Source organism: Amaranthus tricolor, chromosome 7 (genome assembly GCF_026212465.1).
Source record: "Amaranthus tricolor cultivar Red isolate AtriRed21 chromosome 7, ASM2621246v1, whole genome shotgun sequence".
NCBI lineage: Eukaryota > Viridiplantae > Streptophyta > Magnoliopsida > Caryophyllales > Amaranthaceae > Amaranthus > Amaranthus tricolor.
This window is the reverse complement of record NC_080053.1, coordinates 3405265-3427731: the sequence shown is the minus strand read 5'-3', so window position 1 is coordinate 3427731 and position 22467 is coordinate 3405265. Positions and strand designations below refer to the sequence as shown.

The window sequence follows — 22467 nt, the reverse complement described above, 5'->3', positions numbered from 1 at the left end:
GACTAGAGTCTACGTTGATCCGGAAGCTTATTACATTCTCTTTTCCCGTCCGATCTCGTTTCTTATAGAATGTGAGTAGTTATCTCTAGTCCTTTTCTCATTTATAATTTCATTTTTGGTTTCGATTAAAGTTTTTTTTACAGTGCATTTTATATATATTCAATACTAGATGCATTTGAACAATAATTTTTTTTTGAAGTTCGACTTTTTTTAAGTGGTGCATTTGATCACATTTCCATTTTAATGGTATTTAAGAAATATGTCATTGCCTTGTCAAGCTTTATTTACAGTAATGGCAGATAATTCTATGGGACATTTTTAAATTTTAATTCTTATTTGAAGTCAATCATTTTGTTTTAGATGAGCATGTTTTCCTTAAATAAATCCTATTTTACACCAAATTATATTATATAGTTTCATGTCTTGGTAAACAGATGAAACGATTTTGGCGCATTTATTTATTTATTTACTTTCTCTTTTTCTTTGTCATTTTAATATGTGAATCTATATGTTTTGAGGTACTCAACTTTCGTAACTATTATAATGTGGGCTTTGAAATAAAGTGCGTTTTATTTTCTTCTTCTTCTACTTAAGTGATTTACACAATGACATTAAATTATCGTATTCTACTAATATTACTACGAGTATAATATTTCTATCAAGAGCGATAAGTCTGGTGTGATTTTAAAAGTGTATTATATAACTTTATAAATGTTTTGCCTTGGACTCTGTAGGGTAGGTCAACTCTTGGCGCACCTAAACGTGACATGTGTTCATATTATCAAGAGCAAATTACCTTCCTAAGGTAGGGGTGTAAATAATTTGATTAAAAACTAAATACCGAACCAAACCAAACCAAATAAGAAATTTGGTTTGATTTGGATTGAAATTATTTATAATTTTGGTGTACGGTTCGGTGTCAGTGTTAAATTTTTAAAACCAAATGAACCGAAAGCCAAACTCTTATTGGGCTTTAAACTTTTTTTATAAGCCCCAGCCCAATGACAAATGGTTCTGCAGCCTGCTCCCTTTAGTGAAAACCTACGCGCCTTACTCATTCTCCAATTCAAGAATCCTAAACTATTCTGTCTCAAATTCATTATGTCACTCTCACAAATCTCACTCATGTTCAAAGATAAATTTTAACCCTCCCCTCTCTCTTATTCTTCGTCTTTCTGATTCTACCTCCCTCAAAACTCAAAAACTAAAAAGATTCTTCCTCTTTAAGCAACCATGGAATTCTTCAAGTGTGTTATTTTCATTTTGAATATGTATTATTAGTTTAATGATATTCATCTTTATATTGTTTGATTTTCTTTTGTAAAAGTTGATGATTCCCTTTCCTGTTAAAATTGAAAATATCAGTTTGTATTTTCATTTGCAATTTTTTTCTTTTTATTGTTTGTGCACTATTTTCTGCTTGAATTTTCATCCTGTTAAAATGGCTATCAATTCTCGGTCAAATTAGTTCGATTTGGACTGATATTGTATAAATCGGTTCGGTTCAATTTGAATTATAAAAAATTTGATTTGGATTATAAAAATCCAAACCGAATTTTATTTCATTTGATTTGGATTTGTATCGAATCCAAACCAAACACCGAATTTACACCCCTATCCTTAGGTGTCTGGTGGATTGACCTTTTGAGAGGAGTCTATGAAAGAAGGTGTGTTATTTTTGTGACATTATATAAATGTATATTGTGAATAAATTTTTAAAGTGTGACAATTCAAGTGTTTTATATTATATGAGTATTTTTTAAAGTATGACAATTCAAGTATTTTGTTCTATGTGAGTGTATTTTAATTTATACTAAATATATAAATACTTTACAATTTTGTGGATTTCGTTTTAAAGTCAAACGTTTTTAAGTATAAATGGTTTGACACGCTAGATTAACTATTCACTGAGTTGTGGGTTATATTTTGTGTTTTTGTTTTCCACAGATAATGACAAGTTCTTTAACGTGTTTAATGTATAAGGGTGGGGCTATGTAGATCATACGTCTTGAGTGTATTTTAATAAATTAGTGTCAGAACATTTATTTCGTTAAACTATATTAGTTTAAAACGTTTCTTTTGACGCCTTACACTTTCTGAGTGTGGTGGACACCTTGTTTTTACTTTCTGCTGCTATAAGATGTTATTTACGTCTTATTGTATTTAATATTGATTAATTATTGTAAAAATTAGCGGTGCTACGATTGGTATCAGAGCAACCCTGCGACTATGGTTGATTGTGTGTTCAGTGCACCTAGCACGACAAAAGATCTTGAAACTACAGTCCAACGAGGACGTTGTATTTCTAAGTAGGGGTGAGTGTGATACTTCAAATTTGAATTTAAAAAAGGATTGATAGACTACTTATATCAATAAGATGCATCTTTTCATGAGAGCCCATTTGCTAAGAACTCCACAGTTAAGCGTGCTTGGTGGGGGAGTAGTCTTAGGATGGGTGACCTCTTGGGAAGTTTTCCTAGGTGTGTACGAGTGAGGCCAAAGTACGCTGAAAAGACTTGTATTGGTCTTTGGGGCCAGTCTACAATCTTTATGAGTAGTCACCAACGGTCCGGGGGGTTGGGGGTGTTACACTATCTACCACCAAAGAGTAGTTGGGGTGGACCAACAAAAAGCATAAGAAGGAAGAAGCCAAGTGAGTGTAACGACTAGTAAGTCTCTACAACAGCCGGTTAAAATATAACAAGGGATACCTGTCAGCAAAAATTATACAGAAGTTGGGTCGGATTATTTAGAAAAAAATCAATAGTAGAGATCATACACAACACATGAGTAATATATGAAACTATTCCGGACAATATTTTCTCTACTTATTTGTCGCCACCTTTTTATTATTTTTATATAAATCTTTCTATTTAGCCAATTAATTACTTTTTGGAAAAAATGGATATTAATAATACAACCTTGCACCCTTCCGTTGTAAATAATTTCACATTTGATTAATTTCTAATATTCTAACATTTGTCATACATTTGCCCACAACGTACTATCAACAATTTGATAAAAAACTAGAAAATTTCATGTGTAAGCCTTATAGAGCCTTGTTAGATGAAAGATTTTTATTGGTTGTTGGCTTAAGTTGCAAATAAAATTAACCAAATTGTCATTCTTAGACTTTCAAAGATTAATTAAAATGAGTAATTCCCAATTTAAAACCAAATAAATTGAATGATTTTAGCTAATGTTGAACGATATTAAATAAAGAAAAATTATCTAGAACAATATGATCTTTTCATAATTTTCCTACAATAATTCCACCTATTGATTAACCTTGAATAATCTCAATTTTAGAGGGTATTTTCCTAGAGTAAACCTGATGACCTGATGACTTGCTATAACAAGTTTTATTTTTAAAAAAAAAGATGTTTAAAAAAATGTTGAAAAAAATTTCTGATTTTTTTTATTATTTAGAATTTTATATGTTAATTTTCAAAATTTTCTCAATTTTACATTAAATTTCAGTTTATTTTTCGGTGAATTACCTATTATAGCAGGTCATCGGGTTACCCAAGTTTACTCTAGGCAAATACCCCTTAAAGTAGGGATTATTCATGGTTAATCAATAGGTGGGATTATTGTAGGAAAATATGAAAATGTTAGATTATTCTAGGTAATTTATCCTGATATACTACGATTATAATTTTTGGCCTTCGGTTGTTCCTTATTCCTTAACAATCTGCAAATCATCTAACAAAAAGACCAAGTAAAAATATCTACCCCAAAATTATGCAATCCAAATACCATTATAAAATTATTCTAAGATACAAAAACTGTGAAAAACAAGGAAAAACAAATAAAAGCTTTTATAAAACAGATTGCCTCCCAAAAACGCTATGTTTAATGCCGTCAACTCCAACTCACCAATACAACATCAAGAAATACCAACTACCCAAGCTTAGTAATAACATGGAACTCTTTTAACCACTTTTATGAAGACACACACGCACTTAAAGGCTTATATATAATATTGCAATTAATATTTTTGATTGATTCCAATTGGTTGATAAACTAGACTCCCGTACGGTCATAATGACTATAAATTTTCCTAAATCCGAGTCCGGGCGAAGAAGATATCGCATTTACAAAACGGGGCAGAAAACTGCCAGCTACTGACTTCAGCAGCATAATGTACTCGTTCGAGCTAAACCTTCCAGACCCTACTATCTAATTCTGATCTAGCTTACTGGCTTGAACGACACAAAGTGCTTGTTCGACCACAACCTTCGATATCCTATTGTCTACTTCTGATCTTTAGGCTCATTCAAGGCAATACTTTCCTCGGTTTAAGTTTCTTGTAAGTGCTTCATAACCTCATGTATTCAACACCCACTCAAACACCACAAACACATTAGGACATACTTAACCTTTCATTAATCTATCCATATAATTCCATCTCTAAACACACTCACAATGCATAGACTTGAATGATGCACACAATACACCAACTACATCAATAGTATATACTTAAAACATAAAACCATTTAACAACATTCAATTTATAGTTAACTTAATGGAATAGTTTGTGGGTTACCTTTATGAGCAAATCCTTCACAATACTTGCAATCCACCAAAATTAGAAACTTACTCCTTCTAAATCAATCCAAATGAGCTTCTACAAAATGATGATTCTACCAAAAAGCCGTAAGAAATAAACACATCAATGTCAATTGAAGGTCATTTTAACCTTAATTAACATACACATAATCAAAATGAAAATGGATTTTTTAGGACTTACTTTAGCATGAAAAGGATGGAAGATGATGATGAAGATGCAATCTACCTTGGCTCTTCTATTCCAACAACATCTAAATAATCCAAGGTAGACTTTAATTATGCTTCCAACTCCATATAAATTTTGTAGAGATTGAAATTGAACTTCAAGAAGTTTTCTCCGAGATTAGGGTTTTTCTATAGTAAGGAGTTACCAGTAAATCTCTTTGTGATTATTGAATTTATGAGAGAAGGGGGTGGAAGTTCTGATATTTTGGTTGCTTGTTCACTTGGAGAAGATAAAATTATGAACTTTGGTTTTCTTACTCACTTAGAGAAGATAAATTTTGAACTTTGGTTTGCTTGCTCACTTGGAGACGATGAAATCTCAGAATTATTTTTAGAAGTGATAGGGATGATGGTGGGTATTGTCTTTACATTACACAAGTATAAGAAGAAGGAAAGGGAGGTGTGCTTAGTGAGTATTGGGGTTGAGGTGACCTCTCTTACCCAGTCAACAAACTTAAGGTGTATAAAAATATCCGTATATTCATCGTACGATTCATTTTGTTCCCCAAAAATAATAAAAACAGATAGCTAAAATCATAGTAAAATTTTATTTTTAAAATGACAAACTCATTTTACTTACTAAAAGAATGATTTTGAATGAAGGCGTTTTTATACTGTTTCATTCTCCCTTACTTAAGAAATTTCGTCCCTGAAATTTGCTTACCCTTCAAAACAGATAAGGGTATCGACTTCTCATATTCTATTCTTTCTCCCACGTTGCTTCTTCTTCCCCATGGTGAGTCCATAGTACTTTCACTAAGGGTATTAACTTATTCCACAACTCCTTGATCCGTCGATCGATAACTTCCAATGGTTTCTCCTCATAGCTCAAGGTTTCATCTACTTGCAATGGTTCGTAGCTCAGGATATGCGAAGGATCATATACATACTTACGTAGCTGCGACACATGAAAGATGTTATGTACCCGATCCAACTCTGGCGGCAAGGCCTATTCATAATTAATCTCTCCCATTCTCCCAAAGATTTCAAAAGGTCCTATGAATTTCAGACTTAGTTTTTACTCCAAATCGTTTCACGCCCTTCATTGGAAAACTTTTAATAACACCTTGTGACTGACTTCAAATTCTAATTTTCTCCTGCGGTTATCATTGTAGCTCTTCTGACAATCTTGAGCTCTCTTCATCAAACCCTGGATGACTTTTACCTGATCCACTTTCTCTTGAATCTAATATGGCCCGGTAGGAACATTAGTGTCCTAGTATTCCCAACACAAAGGCATTCGACACTTACGTCCATACAAAGTTCATATGGTGCCATCTTGATACTCGAATGAAAACTATTGTTGTATGAAAACTCTACCAATGCCAATCTTGATTCCCAATCATTACCAAATTCCAAAATACAAGAACACAACAAATATTTTAAGGTTTGAATAGTCTTTTCCATTTGACCATCAGTGGCCGGATGGAAAGCAATACTCAAACTTAGCTTGGTTCGGAAGGCTTCCCGTAATTCCTTCCAATTGCTTTACCGGCCAAGTTGTCTTTACCGTAATAAACCGAATAGTCTTAGTCAAACGATCAACTATAACCTAAATTGAGTCATTAACCTTTCTTGTCCTCGGCAAACCGACCACAAAATCCATGGAAATGGAATCCAACTTCTAATCAGGTACATTTAATGGTTGCGTTAACCCAGCTTATTTCCTTCTCTCTGACTTAGCTCTCTAACAGACCAGACCCCTTGATACAAATGCAGCCACATCTTTCTTTTAACCCTCTTCACCAAAATGATTTCCTAATTTCATCAAGCAAATCTTGGATTTCTCTGTACTTAGGGACATACTGTTGAAAATTTAGGTTCAACCCCTCAAAAAATCGAGAAGCTTTCATCCGGCTGATGCAAACCTAGACAACTCCATAAATCTGGCTGAATACTCTAGTACAATCATCTTATCCTGGGTCAAGATAAGAAACTCACTTTCCTTTCTCCTTTGTAGGGAGATCGGATAAAATCTGGTTCTCAACTTTACTAAGAACTCTTCCCAAGTCAATCCAATATGATCTCTATCAGCTTTTACCGTTTTCCACCATAAGTTAGTAGTTCCCTCTAGGCAAAAAGAAGCAATTTTCACCATAAGATCTCTCAGGCAGTAAACAATGTCTAAGATTTTCTCTATTTGATCGATCTAATTTTCTAACTTCACTGGATCTGACTGACCATCATAGTACGGGGGTCTGTGTCCTACCAACCTCTTATACAACTCAGTTTCTTAGTTTAGCTCACCTCTACGGTTCTGGTTTTTAAGGATCTGAAGTAACCTCTCATTTTTTTCCTCTAACCTTCTCATTTGGGCATTCACACCATCATTCTCCGTCCTGTTAGGCAAAAGACAACCTCGACCTCTGGAATTCTACTCATAGCATGATAACATAAACTTTACGCTTTACTAATAATCGTTTAGTCTACTAGGGTCGAACTCATCTATACACATTAATACTAACTTCACATACTTCGTCATTAAAACGACACTCTAGGCTATTACATAAAACAAGTAAGCACATAGTAATTACAAGTAATATCCCTAGACTTGACTTAGACTCAATTCTACCGTTCTCTCATATTTTAAAATTCATCTTTATATACTTTTCAAAAAATTGGCTTTCATACTAATTGAAATAGCCCAAGCCAGCGAAAACAATATAATAATACTGTCCACTAACACAGCGGAAGACTTACAGATGTTTGGACTGAATACGACCTATGATCCGATGATCATAGCAAACCAATATCAGTTTTAATGAAAACTTTTTACAAACTTAACTTAAGTTCAGTTAATTACAAAATATTTCTAAAACTTTAAAGTCTTAATATACAATACCAAACTAAGAAAACGTTTACATAACTAAAAGTCAAAAAGGAGTGATGATAAAATGAAAATCTTTGCTGCGCACGTAGCATATAATATTTATAGACATCACCTCCATGACCAAGCTACCCTGAAAGTGGATCTACTCTCGTAAGAGTAGGCCCCATCAAAAGCATTCAATAATAATAATTATTGAGTAACCCAACAAACGATATAATATTGAAAATCACTTGTAAATTCTGTTATTTGTTCATTTTTGTAACCTCGTTCAAATAAGTTTATATTAAAACACAGGAAAATATTAAATAATACTTTTGTTAATAAACCAAACATAGCTAAGAACTACACAAGTTCAAATATAACACTTTAGGTAACTCTTCAAAAAAAATCACAACATTTGCCAACGCATCAAAAACATTACTTAAAACCAATACTCAAACATAATAATATTTAATATTAAAATTGAGAATATTCAGTGATCTCCTGAAGTAGGCTTGATCTTACATTCATGTAAACAGGTGATCGTCACCACCTAATAGCTCTTGAAAGAACTAAACGAGATTGGGGGCTCGAGGCCAATCCTTAAAGGGTACCTGGAATCAAGCTCTAGGGTTTTTACACAAAATCGGATACATAGTATCCATTGTCTAATGGCCCAAACAAGGAACTTTTGTAATGTCTAATACTTTATACAAAACTTTAAGTAAAACATGCTTTTATAATCTCTCTAAATACAATATTAACATACTTTATTTTATTAAATATAGTTTCAATAACATGGTTAATTTCCTATAAAATCATTTTACAATGTTAATAATATTATTATATAAACAAAGCAATCAATAATTAGTTAGAATGCCAAACGACTCATCCTCAACAACAATAGAGTTTCACCAATATTTACACTAATCTTAAATCCTAAATACCCAACTTATCAACTAACCAAACAAGAAGCCACAACTCAACAATACCAATCTATAAAACCCGAATTCAAGAATTTGTCACTAAACTGAAGTAATCACACCTATTATAGGTTTAAATATCGATCTCAAGTCAATATTAAAGTTTACACATCCACCCAAGCAATACCCAAGCTTAGTAACAACTTTGAACTCTTTTAACCACTTTTATGAAGACATACGCTCACTCAAAGGCTTATAGATAAAATTCCAGTTGAAATTTTTGAATGATTCCCATTGAATGCTAAACTAGACTTCAATACGGTCTTAGCGGCTGTAAGTTTGCCTAAATTCGAGTCTGGTCTAAGAAGATATTGCGTTTACAAAACGGGGCAAAAAACTGCCAGATACCGACTTCAGCAGCATAATTTGCTCGTTTAAGCATTTCATGTGCTCTTTCGAGCACAGCCTTCCAAACCCTACTGTCTTCTTCAAATCTAGCTTACTGACTTCAACAGCATAAAGTGCACGTTTGAGCACAGCCTTCCAGACCCTATTGTCTTCTTCTGATCTTCATGCTCGTTCAAGGCAATACTTTCCTCAGTTTAAGTTTCTTATTATTGCTTCATAACCTCATGCATTCAACATCCACTCAAACACCAGACACACATTAAGACATATTTAACCACCCAATGATGTATTCATATAATTCCATCTCTATACACACTCACAATGTATAGACTTGAATGATACACACAAGACACCAATTACATCAATAGTTTATACTTAAAACTTAAAACCATTTAAAAACATTCAATTTATACTTAATAAAATAGTTTGTGGGTTACCTTTATGAGCAAATCATTCACAACTAAACAAATCCAAATGAGCTTCTACTAAAAGATTATTCTACCAAAAAGCCATAACAAATAAACACATTAATGTCAATTGAAGGTTATTTTAACCTTAATTAACATAGACATAATAAAAATGAAAATGGAGATGTTTAAGACTTACTTTAGCATGAAAAGGACGGAATATGATGAAGAAGATGCTATCTACGTGGGCTCTTCTATTCGAACATCTAAACAATCCAAGGTGGACTTCAATAAGGCTTCAAACTCCATATAAATTTTGTACAGATTGAAATTGAACTTCAAGAAGTTTTCTATAAGATTGGGATTTTTCTATAGTAAGGAGTTACCACTAAATCTCTTTGTGATTTCTGAATTTATGAGAGAAGGGGGTGGAATTTCAAAAATTTTGGTTCCTTGTTCACTTGGAGAAGATAAAATTCTGAACTTTGGTTTGCTTGCTCACTTGGTGAAGATGAAATCTTAGAATTTTGTTTAGAATTGATGGGGATGATGGTGGGTGTTGTCCTTACATTACACAAGTATAAAAAGAAGGAAATAGAGGTGTGTTTTGTGAGTATTAGGGTTTAGGTGGCTTCTCTTACCCATTCAACAAGCTTAAGGTGTATACAAATACCCATATATTCATCGTACAATTTTTTTTGTCCCCTAAAAATAATAAAATGGATAGCTAAAATCGTAGTAAAATTTTATTTTTAAAATGTGAAACTCATTTTACTTATTTAAAGAATGATTTTTAATGAAGACGTTTTTATACTGTTTCAATTTTCCCCTAACATGTTTTCTAGAAAAATACCACTTTGTAGTAAAATTGCATTTATATTATTGCTTGCATTAATAATGCATTTTATCTCTGAATATAAGATCTTGGCAAAATATTTATCAAGATCTTGTTAATAATTCTCTTTTATTTATTATAAGGATCTTGAAATAATATCTTACTAAATAATTAATAAATTCATGCTTTGAAAATGTTTTGAAAAGGGAACAATTGCAATCACATGAATATACTTGAAATTAAACCAACCTTGCTCACATATCCAAGTAATAGCCTAAAGTCCCTAATTTTTCCTTTTTATTTAATTTCCACCAAAGATCCAATACACTTTTTCAATTCTGTTAAAGAAATCATCTGCATCATTCACCCTCACCCTTCACTTATCTCTTTCAACGCAGTTACTTTACTTCTTCATTCAAGCTCCCTCACCTACCCAATATCCTTTTCTCCAAATGACACCATAAAAGGGAAAAGAAAAACCATCTACCATGAAGGACAAATAACATTGTAAAAATAATAAAGTAGTTAGAGCATGAAAAATTGATGCAAGATCTGCATCGATGGAAACAAAAACCTATCTCCCCAACTAAAGGAGTTAGACCATGTAGAAAATCAATTGTGGTTTCAAAATGTCAAGGCATAAGAGCTTTATTTAAGTTGTTTCTAGGTAGATCTTTATCCTTCAATGACTATCTAGATGTTGATATCTTTAAAGCAAAAATCTGCCTTTATTTGACAATTGATGAAATCTAAACCATGTTACTTGATTAACCCTGCAAATTAGTCTTAGCCTAGATTAACAAGGCTCTTTTATGTGAATCTTGCTCAGTCTCATGACATGAGGTCATTGGTGAATGGAAACATCAAGAGCCAACCCATTTATTTCAAAAATCACTTGATTTCAAAGGTGCTTGGTTGCAGTCTAAAATTGAAAGGCTTTTTCATTGACTCCGTCTTGAAAACTAATGCTGCAAAGGGAAGGGAAGAACACTTTCTACCAAGGGTAGAAGTAAGTGCTAACCCAACCCATATAATTCTACTGCTAGAATCTAAAATTATCTTCAATGTCAATGTTCGTTGATTTATTTCTAGATTTCACTATTGAGAGATGATCTTAAACCTTATGAACACTCTACTGCACTTTGTCTAAACTAAAAGCCAATGTTTACCCCCAATTAGTTATCTATTTGATGCTTGATTAAGATTTGACGCAAAGAACTTTAGCACTACCTCTACCCAACCCCAAGTTATTTGATTGCTTGATTAAGACAATTGTCTTGGAATAAACCTAGATGGTGAAGAGATTGTGGAGCATCATTGTATTTTTGATGCCAATGCTATTGCACATGTTAATCTAACACAAACAAAAAGTGGATAGTGGGATTTTAAGAATAAAGACTGTAAGAAGTTTTGTGTTATCCACTGTTAGGGGTTTAGAATTCTATGTCATGTCTCATTTTAGTAAGTTCTCAAGTGCCATTGAGATTGTGTGTAATGTAGCTGAAGGCATGAGCAAAGAAGTGGAGGTTATTAAAGGTTTAGTTCTTCTCATGCAACACTAGAAGAAATATGAAGAAGAGCGAAAAGCAAAAGAGATTGCTGTTATAGAATTTGAGCGGGCTAGAACGTACTTATGATATTAAGGAGACAATTTTAATTTCAATAATTCACCACAATCCTTTATTACTTTATAAATTTTTAATCCCACAACACATTCTTTCCTTGATGAAAGTCAAGAGGTAGAAAGTGGACCGGTTTAACAATTCAAGGAACAATTTAAAAAACAAGTGTTAATAGTAGTTTGTTTTTGTTTTGATGATGGATTTTCATGGTTATGAACTTCGATGTTATGCTACTAACCAAGTTTTTTTTTTTTTTTGCAGGATTATTAGTACATAATGGCCTAAGCCAAGCTAAGCTTAAGTGCTTCATTTTGATACATATGGATTATGTTTTTATTATTTTGAGATATTTGCGTTCTCTAGACAAGTATGATGTGTTTTAATATTGACTACTTGATTGAGTGACTTTCATCAAGGATTATTGGTCTGATTTGGTTTAATTTATTTAGGATGATAAAATTCAAGTATGCTAAGGTTTTGACAAGATTAAACCAGATTCGTTCATGTTTTTATTTGCATGATATTTTTTTTTATCATAATATGTAAATTAGTTGATTATAATTTTTGTACTTGCTACATATATGTTTTAATCCAAATTATACAAGAATACGATTCATTGAAAGTAATGAATAAAAGATTATTTCAAATGTCCGTATATTTAGGAGAGATTCCAAGAAGTTATTTAAGAATTAAAAATCAAACTAACAAGAGTATATCCAAGAACTTGTTACAAGTTTAAATTCAAAATAAGTTTATTGCGTAAAAGGATTTATTTTAAAGACTATTTCAAGCTTTATAAATTAGTGTAAGTAGAAAAACAAGAGGAAATTATTATTTATTTTTAGTTAAATCACTAAGAAAAAGAACTAGCTTGGTAGCAAGGGCTACGAGAGTGAAGATGAGTATGCATTCTTCATTCTAATCTAGAACTCTAGGAAAATGATTAATAAAAATATTCAAAATTCTAAGGACTAAAGGGAACCTAAAGGTAGAGACGTGGGTCCTTGAGGATTGAAGTTCGTAATTACTTGTGTTTATTTAAATTTTGCATCTTATTTAAGTAATCTTTATTAAGTGAAAGGCAATTAAGACTCATGACAAAATTTGTTCTAGGAGTCCAAAATGGAAAACTGCCAAAAAGCTTACAAGTCTATTCACCTCCCTTCTCGAGTATTTCTATGCATTGAAATCGAACATTCAATAGCCACAAGGACAGCCCCACGTCCTCACACGCCTCTAGCAACGTAGCTAGAAAGGGTTTTTCTCCTCCCTCCGCGCATAAGTTGAACCACAACAGTAGGAAGCCTTGCCTATATCTCCAAATACACACGACAACAACTAGGGTACCAAAAAGGACACTATACTAACTAAAAAATACTGACCAACACCTTTTAGATAAAATTTTTTGACTAATTCAACGACTAACATTGAGTACTGGAAAATTTTGACTAATCTCCTACTAAATAAGAATTATTCGTAATGTTTTCACTATTTTTCGACTAAATTTGCAACTACCACAGTGTTAGTAAGCATTTTCAAACACTTAACTAATATCACACTAATACAAGTAATACTACACTAATGCAACTAATAATACAATAACATTAACCTAATACGACTAATAATGTACTAATACAACAAATTATGCAATACTAATACGATTAATAATATACTAATACAACTAATACTTTACTAATATGGCTAATAATGTACTAATAATATACTAATATTATACTAATACGACTAATATTATACTAAGAATGATTAAAAATAAACTAATAGTACACTAATACAACTAATATTTTACTACTGCTGATATAACTAATAATATACTAATACTACACTAATAATAATAATAATAATAATAATAATAATAATAATAATAATAATAATAATAATAATAATAATAATAATAAATAATAGTTGTCTCTCTCTCTAGCCTAAGCATCTCTCTCCTGCGATGGAGAGACGATTTTAAAAACCCCAGATCTGGTCTTGCTACGTGAGTACGGTAGTCCTCTTGCAAGCGTTTAGGCGGTCGGTTCTCTACCACTGGTGGCTCTCCTTCTCCGGGTAAGCACTGCCCTCCTATGGAAATTGAGGGGATGATTCCGGAGTCCGACTCACCACTAGTAGCAGAGGAGAAAACAGTAACCCAGTCACCAACCCAGTTGCCAAACCGGAATTGGGGCTAACGGCTTGGATGAAGAAGATGATAAACAGACAGCACCTAATGTCTGCAATGGTTAAACCCCATCTCAGTGAATAAATTCCCCGATGCAAGCTAAGTCTGTGGTTGATGATGAGGTTGTAGCGTCTTATAAGCAGGCATGTACACAAGCTACTGTCCCACACTCAGGTAATAGCATAAAGTCTCAAACTATATGTAAAATAACAATTGATGATATTGCTGAGGAAGTTTGTTATTTTGAAAATGTTGTGATGTGTTTTGTTGTTGGTGCCAATCCCCCCTCCATATTATTGACAGGTTCATTAAGCAGATTTGGAAAGACTTAAGTGTCGATAAAATTGGAATGGTTAATAAGGGAGTGTTTTTGGTTAGATTTAACACAAAACAGGAACAAGAGAAAGCATGTGGTATGACTGGGCTCATTTTTGACAAAAAAACCTTTCATAATTAAGCCTTGGGATGCAAACATGTCTTATGAAAAGAGTAGCATAACCACGTCAAATTACCACAACATAATGTCAAGTATTGGGGTGAATCTACATTGAGGAAAATTGTGGGATACCTTGGTCGACCACTTAAGATTGATACAGCCACGTTAAAAATAGAGCGTATGTGGTACGCACAAGTATTAGTTGATATGGACATTAATGAGGGGTTCCCGGAGGAGCTATACTATACTAATGAACATGATGAACTGGTGACTCAACTGGTGCAATACGAATGGATTCCACTATGGTGCTCTAAATGTAGCCAGTTTGGACATATGAATACGGAATGTAGGGTTGGTATAAAGCAAACAAAAAGTTATGCGAACCTTGCGGTGGATGAGGATGGATTTAGATCGGTCAAAACTAGGTTGGTACATAAGAGCAAAGAGACACCAAAGGAGAATGGTGAACAACTAAATGCTATCAATCCTGGGTTAATCGAACAAGAAACCCATGTGGATGGAGTATCGAGTAAGAAGTCCGAAACTGCACTTTGCAGCTATGCAGATAATACAACCATTCATAAAGGGCGGGTAAACCGGAAGCCATCCATTGGGACTAAATGTGACACCATCAATATCAGCAATGGTTTTGAATTGTTGTAGGGCATGGAGGACAATGAAGAACTAAGGCCAAACGCGAAGGGAACAAAAAGATGTAAGACTAGCATAACATAGTCTACAAGGGAGGGGGGAATGAAGAGGACTCACCCCGGTATCCCTCCTGATGAATAACATCCTAGCCTGAAACGTAAAAGGGCTAAACAAAGCAAGCAAACAAGACGAAGTTGCAAGGTTCATCTCATGCCACAACATTAGCCTATTTGGTCTTCCTAAAACAAAGGTAAAGAGAAACGGGCTAGGTCGTTTTCACCAAAACATTTGCCTAGGGTGGTGTTTTACCCACAATCCGGATTGGCATAGAGGTAGAATTGTAGTAGCTTGGAAAAGTGAGGAAGTAAAGGTTGATATCTTGACATACCATAGTCAATATATTCATCTACAGGTTTCGCCTACAGTTGGTAGCAATTTCTTATGCACCTTGGTCTACGGTGCAACAGACAAAAATACTAGATCAGAGCTCCTAAATCATCTAGAAGATATAAGGAAACAAATATCTAAACCCTGGATTATTCTGGGTGACTTCAATTGTATTGCAAACCTTAATGAGAGGATTGGTACCATACCCAGGCTTACAGAAACCATTCCTTTGAGACATTGTATGGACTTGTGGATTATATGATCAGAAAAGCAATGGTAGATTTTACACTTGGAACAATAAACAAGTAGGGCAATCTAGGGTCATTAGTAAGATTGATAGGGTCCTGGGCAATCACTAGTGGGAGGAAGCCTACCTAAACGTTGAGGTCACCTTTCGACCACACCCCTATGGTAGTTTGTTTCTTCAACCTAATAAAGGCTAGGAAGCCGTTCAAATTCTACATTCACTAGGGTAAAGACCCAGAGTTCGCGGATTCGGTGAGTAGAATATGGTCTACAAAGATCCATGGATACCTAAACTTCCAGATCCTTAAGAAGATGCAACTGTTGAATCATGCGTTGAATGAAAAATTCTCAAAAGCTCATATTGAGGATCAGCTCAGGCAAGCTAAGCATCAATTAAGTGTTAGGAAAAATCAGATGCACTCTGATCCCTTGAACCCCATGTATGCAGATCATGAACAGAAAGCAGCAGAGAACCTAAGGAAAGTAAAAGATGATTACACCATCCGAACACTTACCATAGATGGCACCATATGCACTGAGCAAGGTAAAATCCAGGAAGCTTTCCTTCAACACTTCAAAGGCATCATGTGCTGTAAGCTGGAAAATCAGCAAAGTATCAATATGGATATCATAAATAAAGACCCAATCTTAAACGATCAGCATAGAAACATCCTCAATTTGCTGTTCTCTCCGGATGAGATAAAGGATGCGATGTAGAGTATCCCTCATGATAAAGCTCCAGGTCTTGATGGATACAATAGTGGATTCTTTAAAGCAGCTTGGGATATTGTTGGGGAAGACATAGCAGTCTAGAACTTCTTCAATAAAGGGGTGCTTCTCAATGCTTGGAACGTGACAACAATCATTCTCACCCTAAAGAGTGCTTGCCCTAATGATTTGGGTGACTTTAGACCTATATCCTGCTGCCATGTTATTTACAAATGTATTTCTAAACTGCTTTGTAATAGGCTATTAAATGACATTATCAACAGTTCCCAAGAGGCTTTTGTTGCAGATCGTAGCATTCTTCAAAAAATTTCCTATGTCGAGACATTGTGAAACATTACGAATGGAAGAATTGCCCTGCCAGCTGCCTTCTTAAGATTGACCTTCATAAAGCTTATGACATGATGAATTGGGATATTCTCAAAGACATGATGATTGCTCACAACTTTCCAGAAAAGTTTGTCAGAATTTTCTACACATGCATATCCACTGCTCAGTTTGCAATAATGCTGAATGGCTAACCTTCAGAGCTCTTTCGATCGACAAGAGGCATATGACAAGAAGAGCCAATGTCCCCCCTTCTCTTTGTTATTGGGATGGACCTGCCTAGAATCCTGAAAGCATCCAGCAGGTCAAGCAGATTCAGTTTTCACCCCAGATGTAAGAAATTGGGCTTCAACCACCTTATTTTCGCAGATGATCTTATGTTTATGAGTAAAGGGGATTCTACCTAAATCCAGGTTCTGATCAAGAGCATCAACCTATTCTCTAAGGCCTCAAGCCTTCATGAAAATAGCAAAAAATCAGCGATGTTCTTAGCAGGCTTAAGTAATGAAAAAAAAAAACGGCTATGGCAGAAGATCTCCAATTCCCTCTTGGTAATCTTCCAGTCAAGTACCCTGGTGTGCCTCTCTCCTCTAAGCGCATAACAGCTGCCGAATGTGATGTCCTCCTTGTCGATAAGATGACCGAGAGAATCAAGACTTGGCATGCAAAGTACAAAACGTATGTAGCCAGACTTCAATTTGTGAATGCAGTGCTCAAGAGTATTTCTAGCTATTGGTGCCAAATGTTTATCCTCCCCAAGAAAGTTCTAATGGAAATAAACTTTGTACGTAGTGCATACCTATGGCATGGAGATGCCAATAACACCTCTCCATGAAATGTGGGCTGGCCCAATGTTTGTATTCCCAAGAAGAATGGAGGTCTTGGAATTCGGAACCTCGAAGTTTGGAACGTTGCTGTAGTTGGTAAAATTGCTTGGCATATCAGTAAAAAGCAAGACTCGCTTTGGGTAAAGTGGGTGCATGAGGTGTATATGAAAGGAGGTAGATGGAAACATGTTAGAGAGTTTTGAAATCCCGAGGGGTCGTGGTTTTTCCTTTTATTTAGGCATAGAAGGTTTCCACGTAAAATTGTGTTGTCTCTTTTACCTTTTCGTTTTAAGTTTAAGTTTTAATTCCGCAAAACCAGGGCTAAAATACTTAAACTTATTAAAACAACAATTCACCCCCCCCTCTTGCTGTCGTTCACCATCTCTAAAAGTTTCTACAGGTGTCATAGAGGATGATAGAGATACTAGTTGGATGTATAGGACCATATACGATGTATAGTTTTGGTTCTTTTAGTCTTATGGTGTAACACCCGAATTTCCTCCCGTCCTTTACGGTGAATTTTCGACCTGTTAACGAAATCAAAACCGTAAAGGGGTCGAAAATTCAGGGGTGTTACATATGGTTCCTAGATTTTTTTGAGACACTTATTATGTCTTCTATGCACATGAAGAATGCGGGTAGGAAACCCTTTCGAGAAGGTTGCCTACTTAGCAATCTGATGCATATATTAGAAGTTAGTTGTGTCTGTCTGGGTTATCCCTTGTATACATTTGTTTTTTTAATAATAGAAAATTTCTTTCTTCTTCCAATAATATTAATATTAATAATAATAATAATAATAATAATAATAATAATAATAATAATAATAATAGATATTAAATACTCCCTTCGTTCTCTAATGTTATTCTCATTTGTAATATTTCACCATAAGGAAATAGAAATTTGATTGATGTTTTTGATACATATTTAGAAGATATAATATATCCATGTGAGATCTCGTTAGATTCATCTTAATGTATACTTTTTTATTACGTATTTTTTATAATTTTTTATTATGTGTATATAGAGATATTGAGATTTAAAATTTGCTTTGAAAACTATGCAAAAAGTAAACGATAAAAACAAAAAAGAACAGAGGGAGTAAAGTTTTACAATATAAATAATTTATACATCTAAATATGAGATATTAGGCATTAAATTATGAGTCATTAGTCAATAAGTATGATGAAAACATAAGAAAAATCACAAAATAACATGTGTAATAGTGGTTGAAGTGTTGTGTGATTGTCTAGCTTCACCTCAACATAAGTATGATGACAACGAGCAGGAGAGAGAATGTGACTAGGTGTATAAAGCGGATTATGCACTTTATTCTTGGGTAGAACTATTTGTATCATTTCTTTGTATAAACGATACAAATACTAAGTATTTGTATTGTTTCTTTAACAAACGATACAGATAAGTATTACTGTATCGTCTAATAAAACAAGGCGATACAAATAATTATTATTTGTATCGTTTGTTAAAACAAAAGATACAAATAGTTATGATTTGTATCGTTTGTTAAAACAAAAGATACAAATAGTTATGATTTGTATCGTTTGTTAAAAAAAGATACAAATAGTTATTATTGTATCGTTTGTTTTACTAAACGATACAAATAACCTTATTTGTATCATTCGTTTTTATAAAGATTACAAATGGAGGGTTACAAATGGCCCTTTTTTTTACTAGTGTCGACTCCTCCTAAATCTCCATCTCAAGAGAGTACTACAACTTCTCAAGAAAGCGACGCACCTCCTTTAGAAAACACCTTGCTCAATGACAACTCATTGTATGAACTTACACCTTCCTTTACCTATTCTTATCTGTCACAATCTACCATTTTCCTACCTATTGATCTTACTTTTCCTACTCTTTACTCTTATGATTCTTCTACCCCTATTATCCATCAACAATGATCCTTCCTTGATTGTTGAGCAATCTTTTTTTCTACCTCCTCCTTCCACGTGCAGATCCCTCAGACCACACAAACCTCCTACCAATTTTAAAGACTATGTTTGCAATAACAATTTATCATTGGTGCAAAGTTATCTCCAATGATCAAACTCCTTCTCGCAAAACTTTTCGTGCTTTCCATTCTTTATTTAAAGAACTTAAAACCTATATTGCAACTACCAAAGATCCTCTATGGGTACAAGCAATTCACGTTGAACTACAAGCTCTTGAAACTAGCATTACGTGGGATATTGTTCCCTTACCCATTGTTAAGAAACCCATTGGCTGCAAATGGGTATACAAAATCAAAATGAAATCATATGTTACTCTTAAACGATACAAAGCTCGATTAGTTGCCAAAGATTATACCCAAGAATATGATATTGACTATCAAGAAATTTTTTCTCCTGTTGTTAAGATGGCATCCATTTGTTATTTCATTGCCATTGTAACATTCTAAAAATGGTCCTTGTTCGAATTAGTCATCAATAATGCATTCTTTCATGGTGATTTACATGAAGAAGTCTACACGAAATTTCTCTATGGTCTCAAATACGCATCTCGATAGTGGGTTGCTAAACTCACCTTGAACTACAGTAACAAGGTTTCTCCAAGTCTTAATATGAATCTTCCCACTTTGTCAGACGCACTAGTGCTTCATCACACTAGCAGTTTTCTAACATGGTTTGAAAGGTAAAGAAATTTCTCTATGGCCTCAAACAAGCATCTCGATAGTGGGTTGCTAAACTCACCTTAAACTACAGTAACAAGGTTTCTCCAAGTCTTAATATCAATCTTCCCTCTTTGTCAGACGCACTAGTGCTTCATCACACTAGCAGTTTTCCATGTGGATGATATCATACTCACTAGTGATAACCCTACAGTTATTAGTGATCTAAAACAACATATACACAAAGTTTTTACCATAAAAAATTTGGGTCAATTGAACTTTTTCCTCGGCACCGAAATCATTTTTCTACCCGAAGGTATAACCATGACCAAACACAAGTTCACTCAAGAGCTACCTCTTGATAGTGATCTTACTAAATTCAAGGATATTGTTACTCCATTACCCATCAACCTCAAAGTACAAAAGGCCAATTCTTATCCTTTTTCAAACCCACAATTGTATAATAGCCTTGTAATCAAATTAAACTTCCTCACTCACACAGGAACGGATTTAGCTTACACTATCCAAACTCTAACCCAATACATACAACATTCACCTGAAGCTCACTTTTAAGCTCTCCAACACACCTTAAATTATGTTCATGCCACTGGAAATCCAAAAAGAAAACTATTGTATTGAAATCATCTTCAAAAGCTGAGTATCGTGCCATGACTTCACATGCCTCTGAGTAAGCTAGATAGTTCGCTTAATTTGAAGAATTGGGAGTAAACAGATTGAGGTTTGTCACCCTCCACTGTGACAACCAAAGCTCTTAATAATGCTCACAATCATGTCTTATACGATCATAGCAAATATATTGTGAACCATGTACAACCCAGTCAAACCATGGTTTAAGCCCATATGATCACCCATCCGATTCAACTCTATATCATAGACATGGATTAGATAAGCAGGAAGATAACAAGATCAAGCAAAGAAAGATCAAAATCCAAGTTCCAGCCCAAGAGGAACAAAACAGAACAACAGAACACTCACAAGGGCCTCGGAACAGCAAAACTGCTACTGAACAACAGTCTGACGACCAGGCCACCTTGCATCTTTACATGAGAGCTGATCAGATACAACCAAAGTTGGATCAACCCGGAAATGGCATCTTGGCACATGGGCCTAGCCTTCGAGGGCCAAGAACCCTTCTACTAATACACACAGAACTCGGAGGATCAAGCTCAAGGTGCCCTAGTCAGTAGTTCAGCACAGACGGCCTATCTATGCCTTAGGCTGATTTCCTTATTTTCTGTTTTAAGTGAAGCGTGCTAGGCACGTGCTGTAAACTAGCCGTTGCATTGTAGAAACCTATATATAGGCCTATAATCATAGTGTGAGATTTCATTCATCAATCAATATTCAGTTTTCATTCATTCAAATCAGTTTTGCAAGTGTGATAATTTTCCTCTTCCTCTTCCTTGTGTGTTGGTGTGTGTAATTTCTTTTGGCCGGAACAAAGAAAGTGTGGAACACTTCTGAACTTTAGATTGTAGAACAATCTAAAGTGTAACCTTCCTTCAAGTGAGTGGAACTTAGGGGGAAAGGGTGGGAGTCAGTCTAAGTAGGTGAGTGAAACCATTAAAGACGACCCAAGGCCAACCTGAGAATCAAGAATTGCTTTTTTGGGTGATTTGGTGTTCATCGTGTGTATTCAGGAGTCCATCAATCAGTCTTCAATTAATAAGGTTGATTGACTGTAAGATTGTGAGTCCGGAGGACCCAATCTTGGTGCATATTGAGATCAATTGTCATTTTACAAAGGTTATGGAAGGTTTATTGCAACTCACATATTCACTTATTTCTACTCAACTCGCTTATGTTTTCAACAAGATACTTCCTTCGGCTTAGTTCTAAACATTATTGTCCAAGCTTGGCATGTATAAAGCACCCCAAGCCAGAGGGGGATATTAATATATTAGTTTACTTTTACTGTTGTTAAAATGTATTTTTCTAATTACATACCGACATTTTCACAACTCTTCTATATAAAAAAGGATTCGCACAACTATACTGATGAAATAATAAATGCCAAAACAGAGAATATTTTCTCACTAAATCTTTCTCTCTCCTTTCCAAAGCTTATATTTCATCTTCTCCAAGCTCTATTAATGGCTATTACTGGAGGTTGTAATATCTACACACTTAAAAAATAAAATAATATACATAAAGTTTAAAGCTGCATTTTTCAGGCGAATAGATAGTTTGAATATCTAATGTTCATAAGTAAATACACATGTTACAAACTA

At 34.2% G+C, this 22467-nt stretch overlaps 1 protein-coding gene across 1 annotated transcript; it reads left to right on the top strand.

The window, feature by feature from the left end:
* Positions 1 to 14078: 14078 nt before the first annotated feature.
* On the top strand, positions 14079 to 15722 carry LOC130817725 (uncharacterized). Its single transcript, XM_057683581.1, has 3 exons — positions 14079 to 14219; positions 14480 to 15068; positions 15238 to 15722. Exons 1-3 carry the CDS (start codon positions 14079 to 14081, stop codon positions 15720 to 15722), a joined length of 1215 nt encoding a protein of 404 aa, XP_057539564.1.
* The last annotated feature ends 6745 nt before the right edge of the window (positions 15723 to 22467 follow it).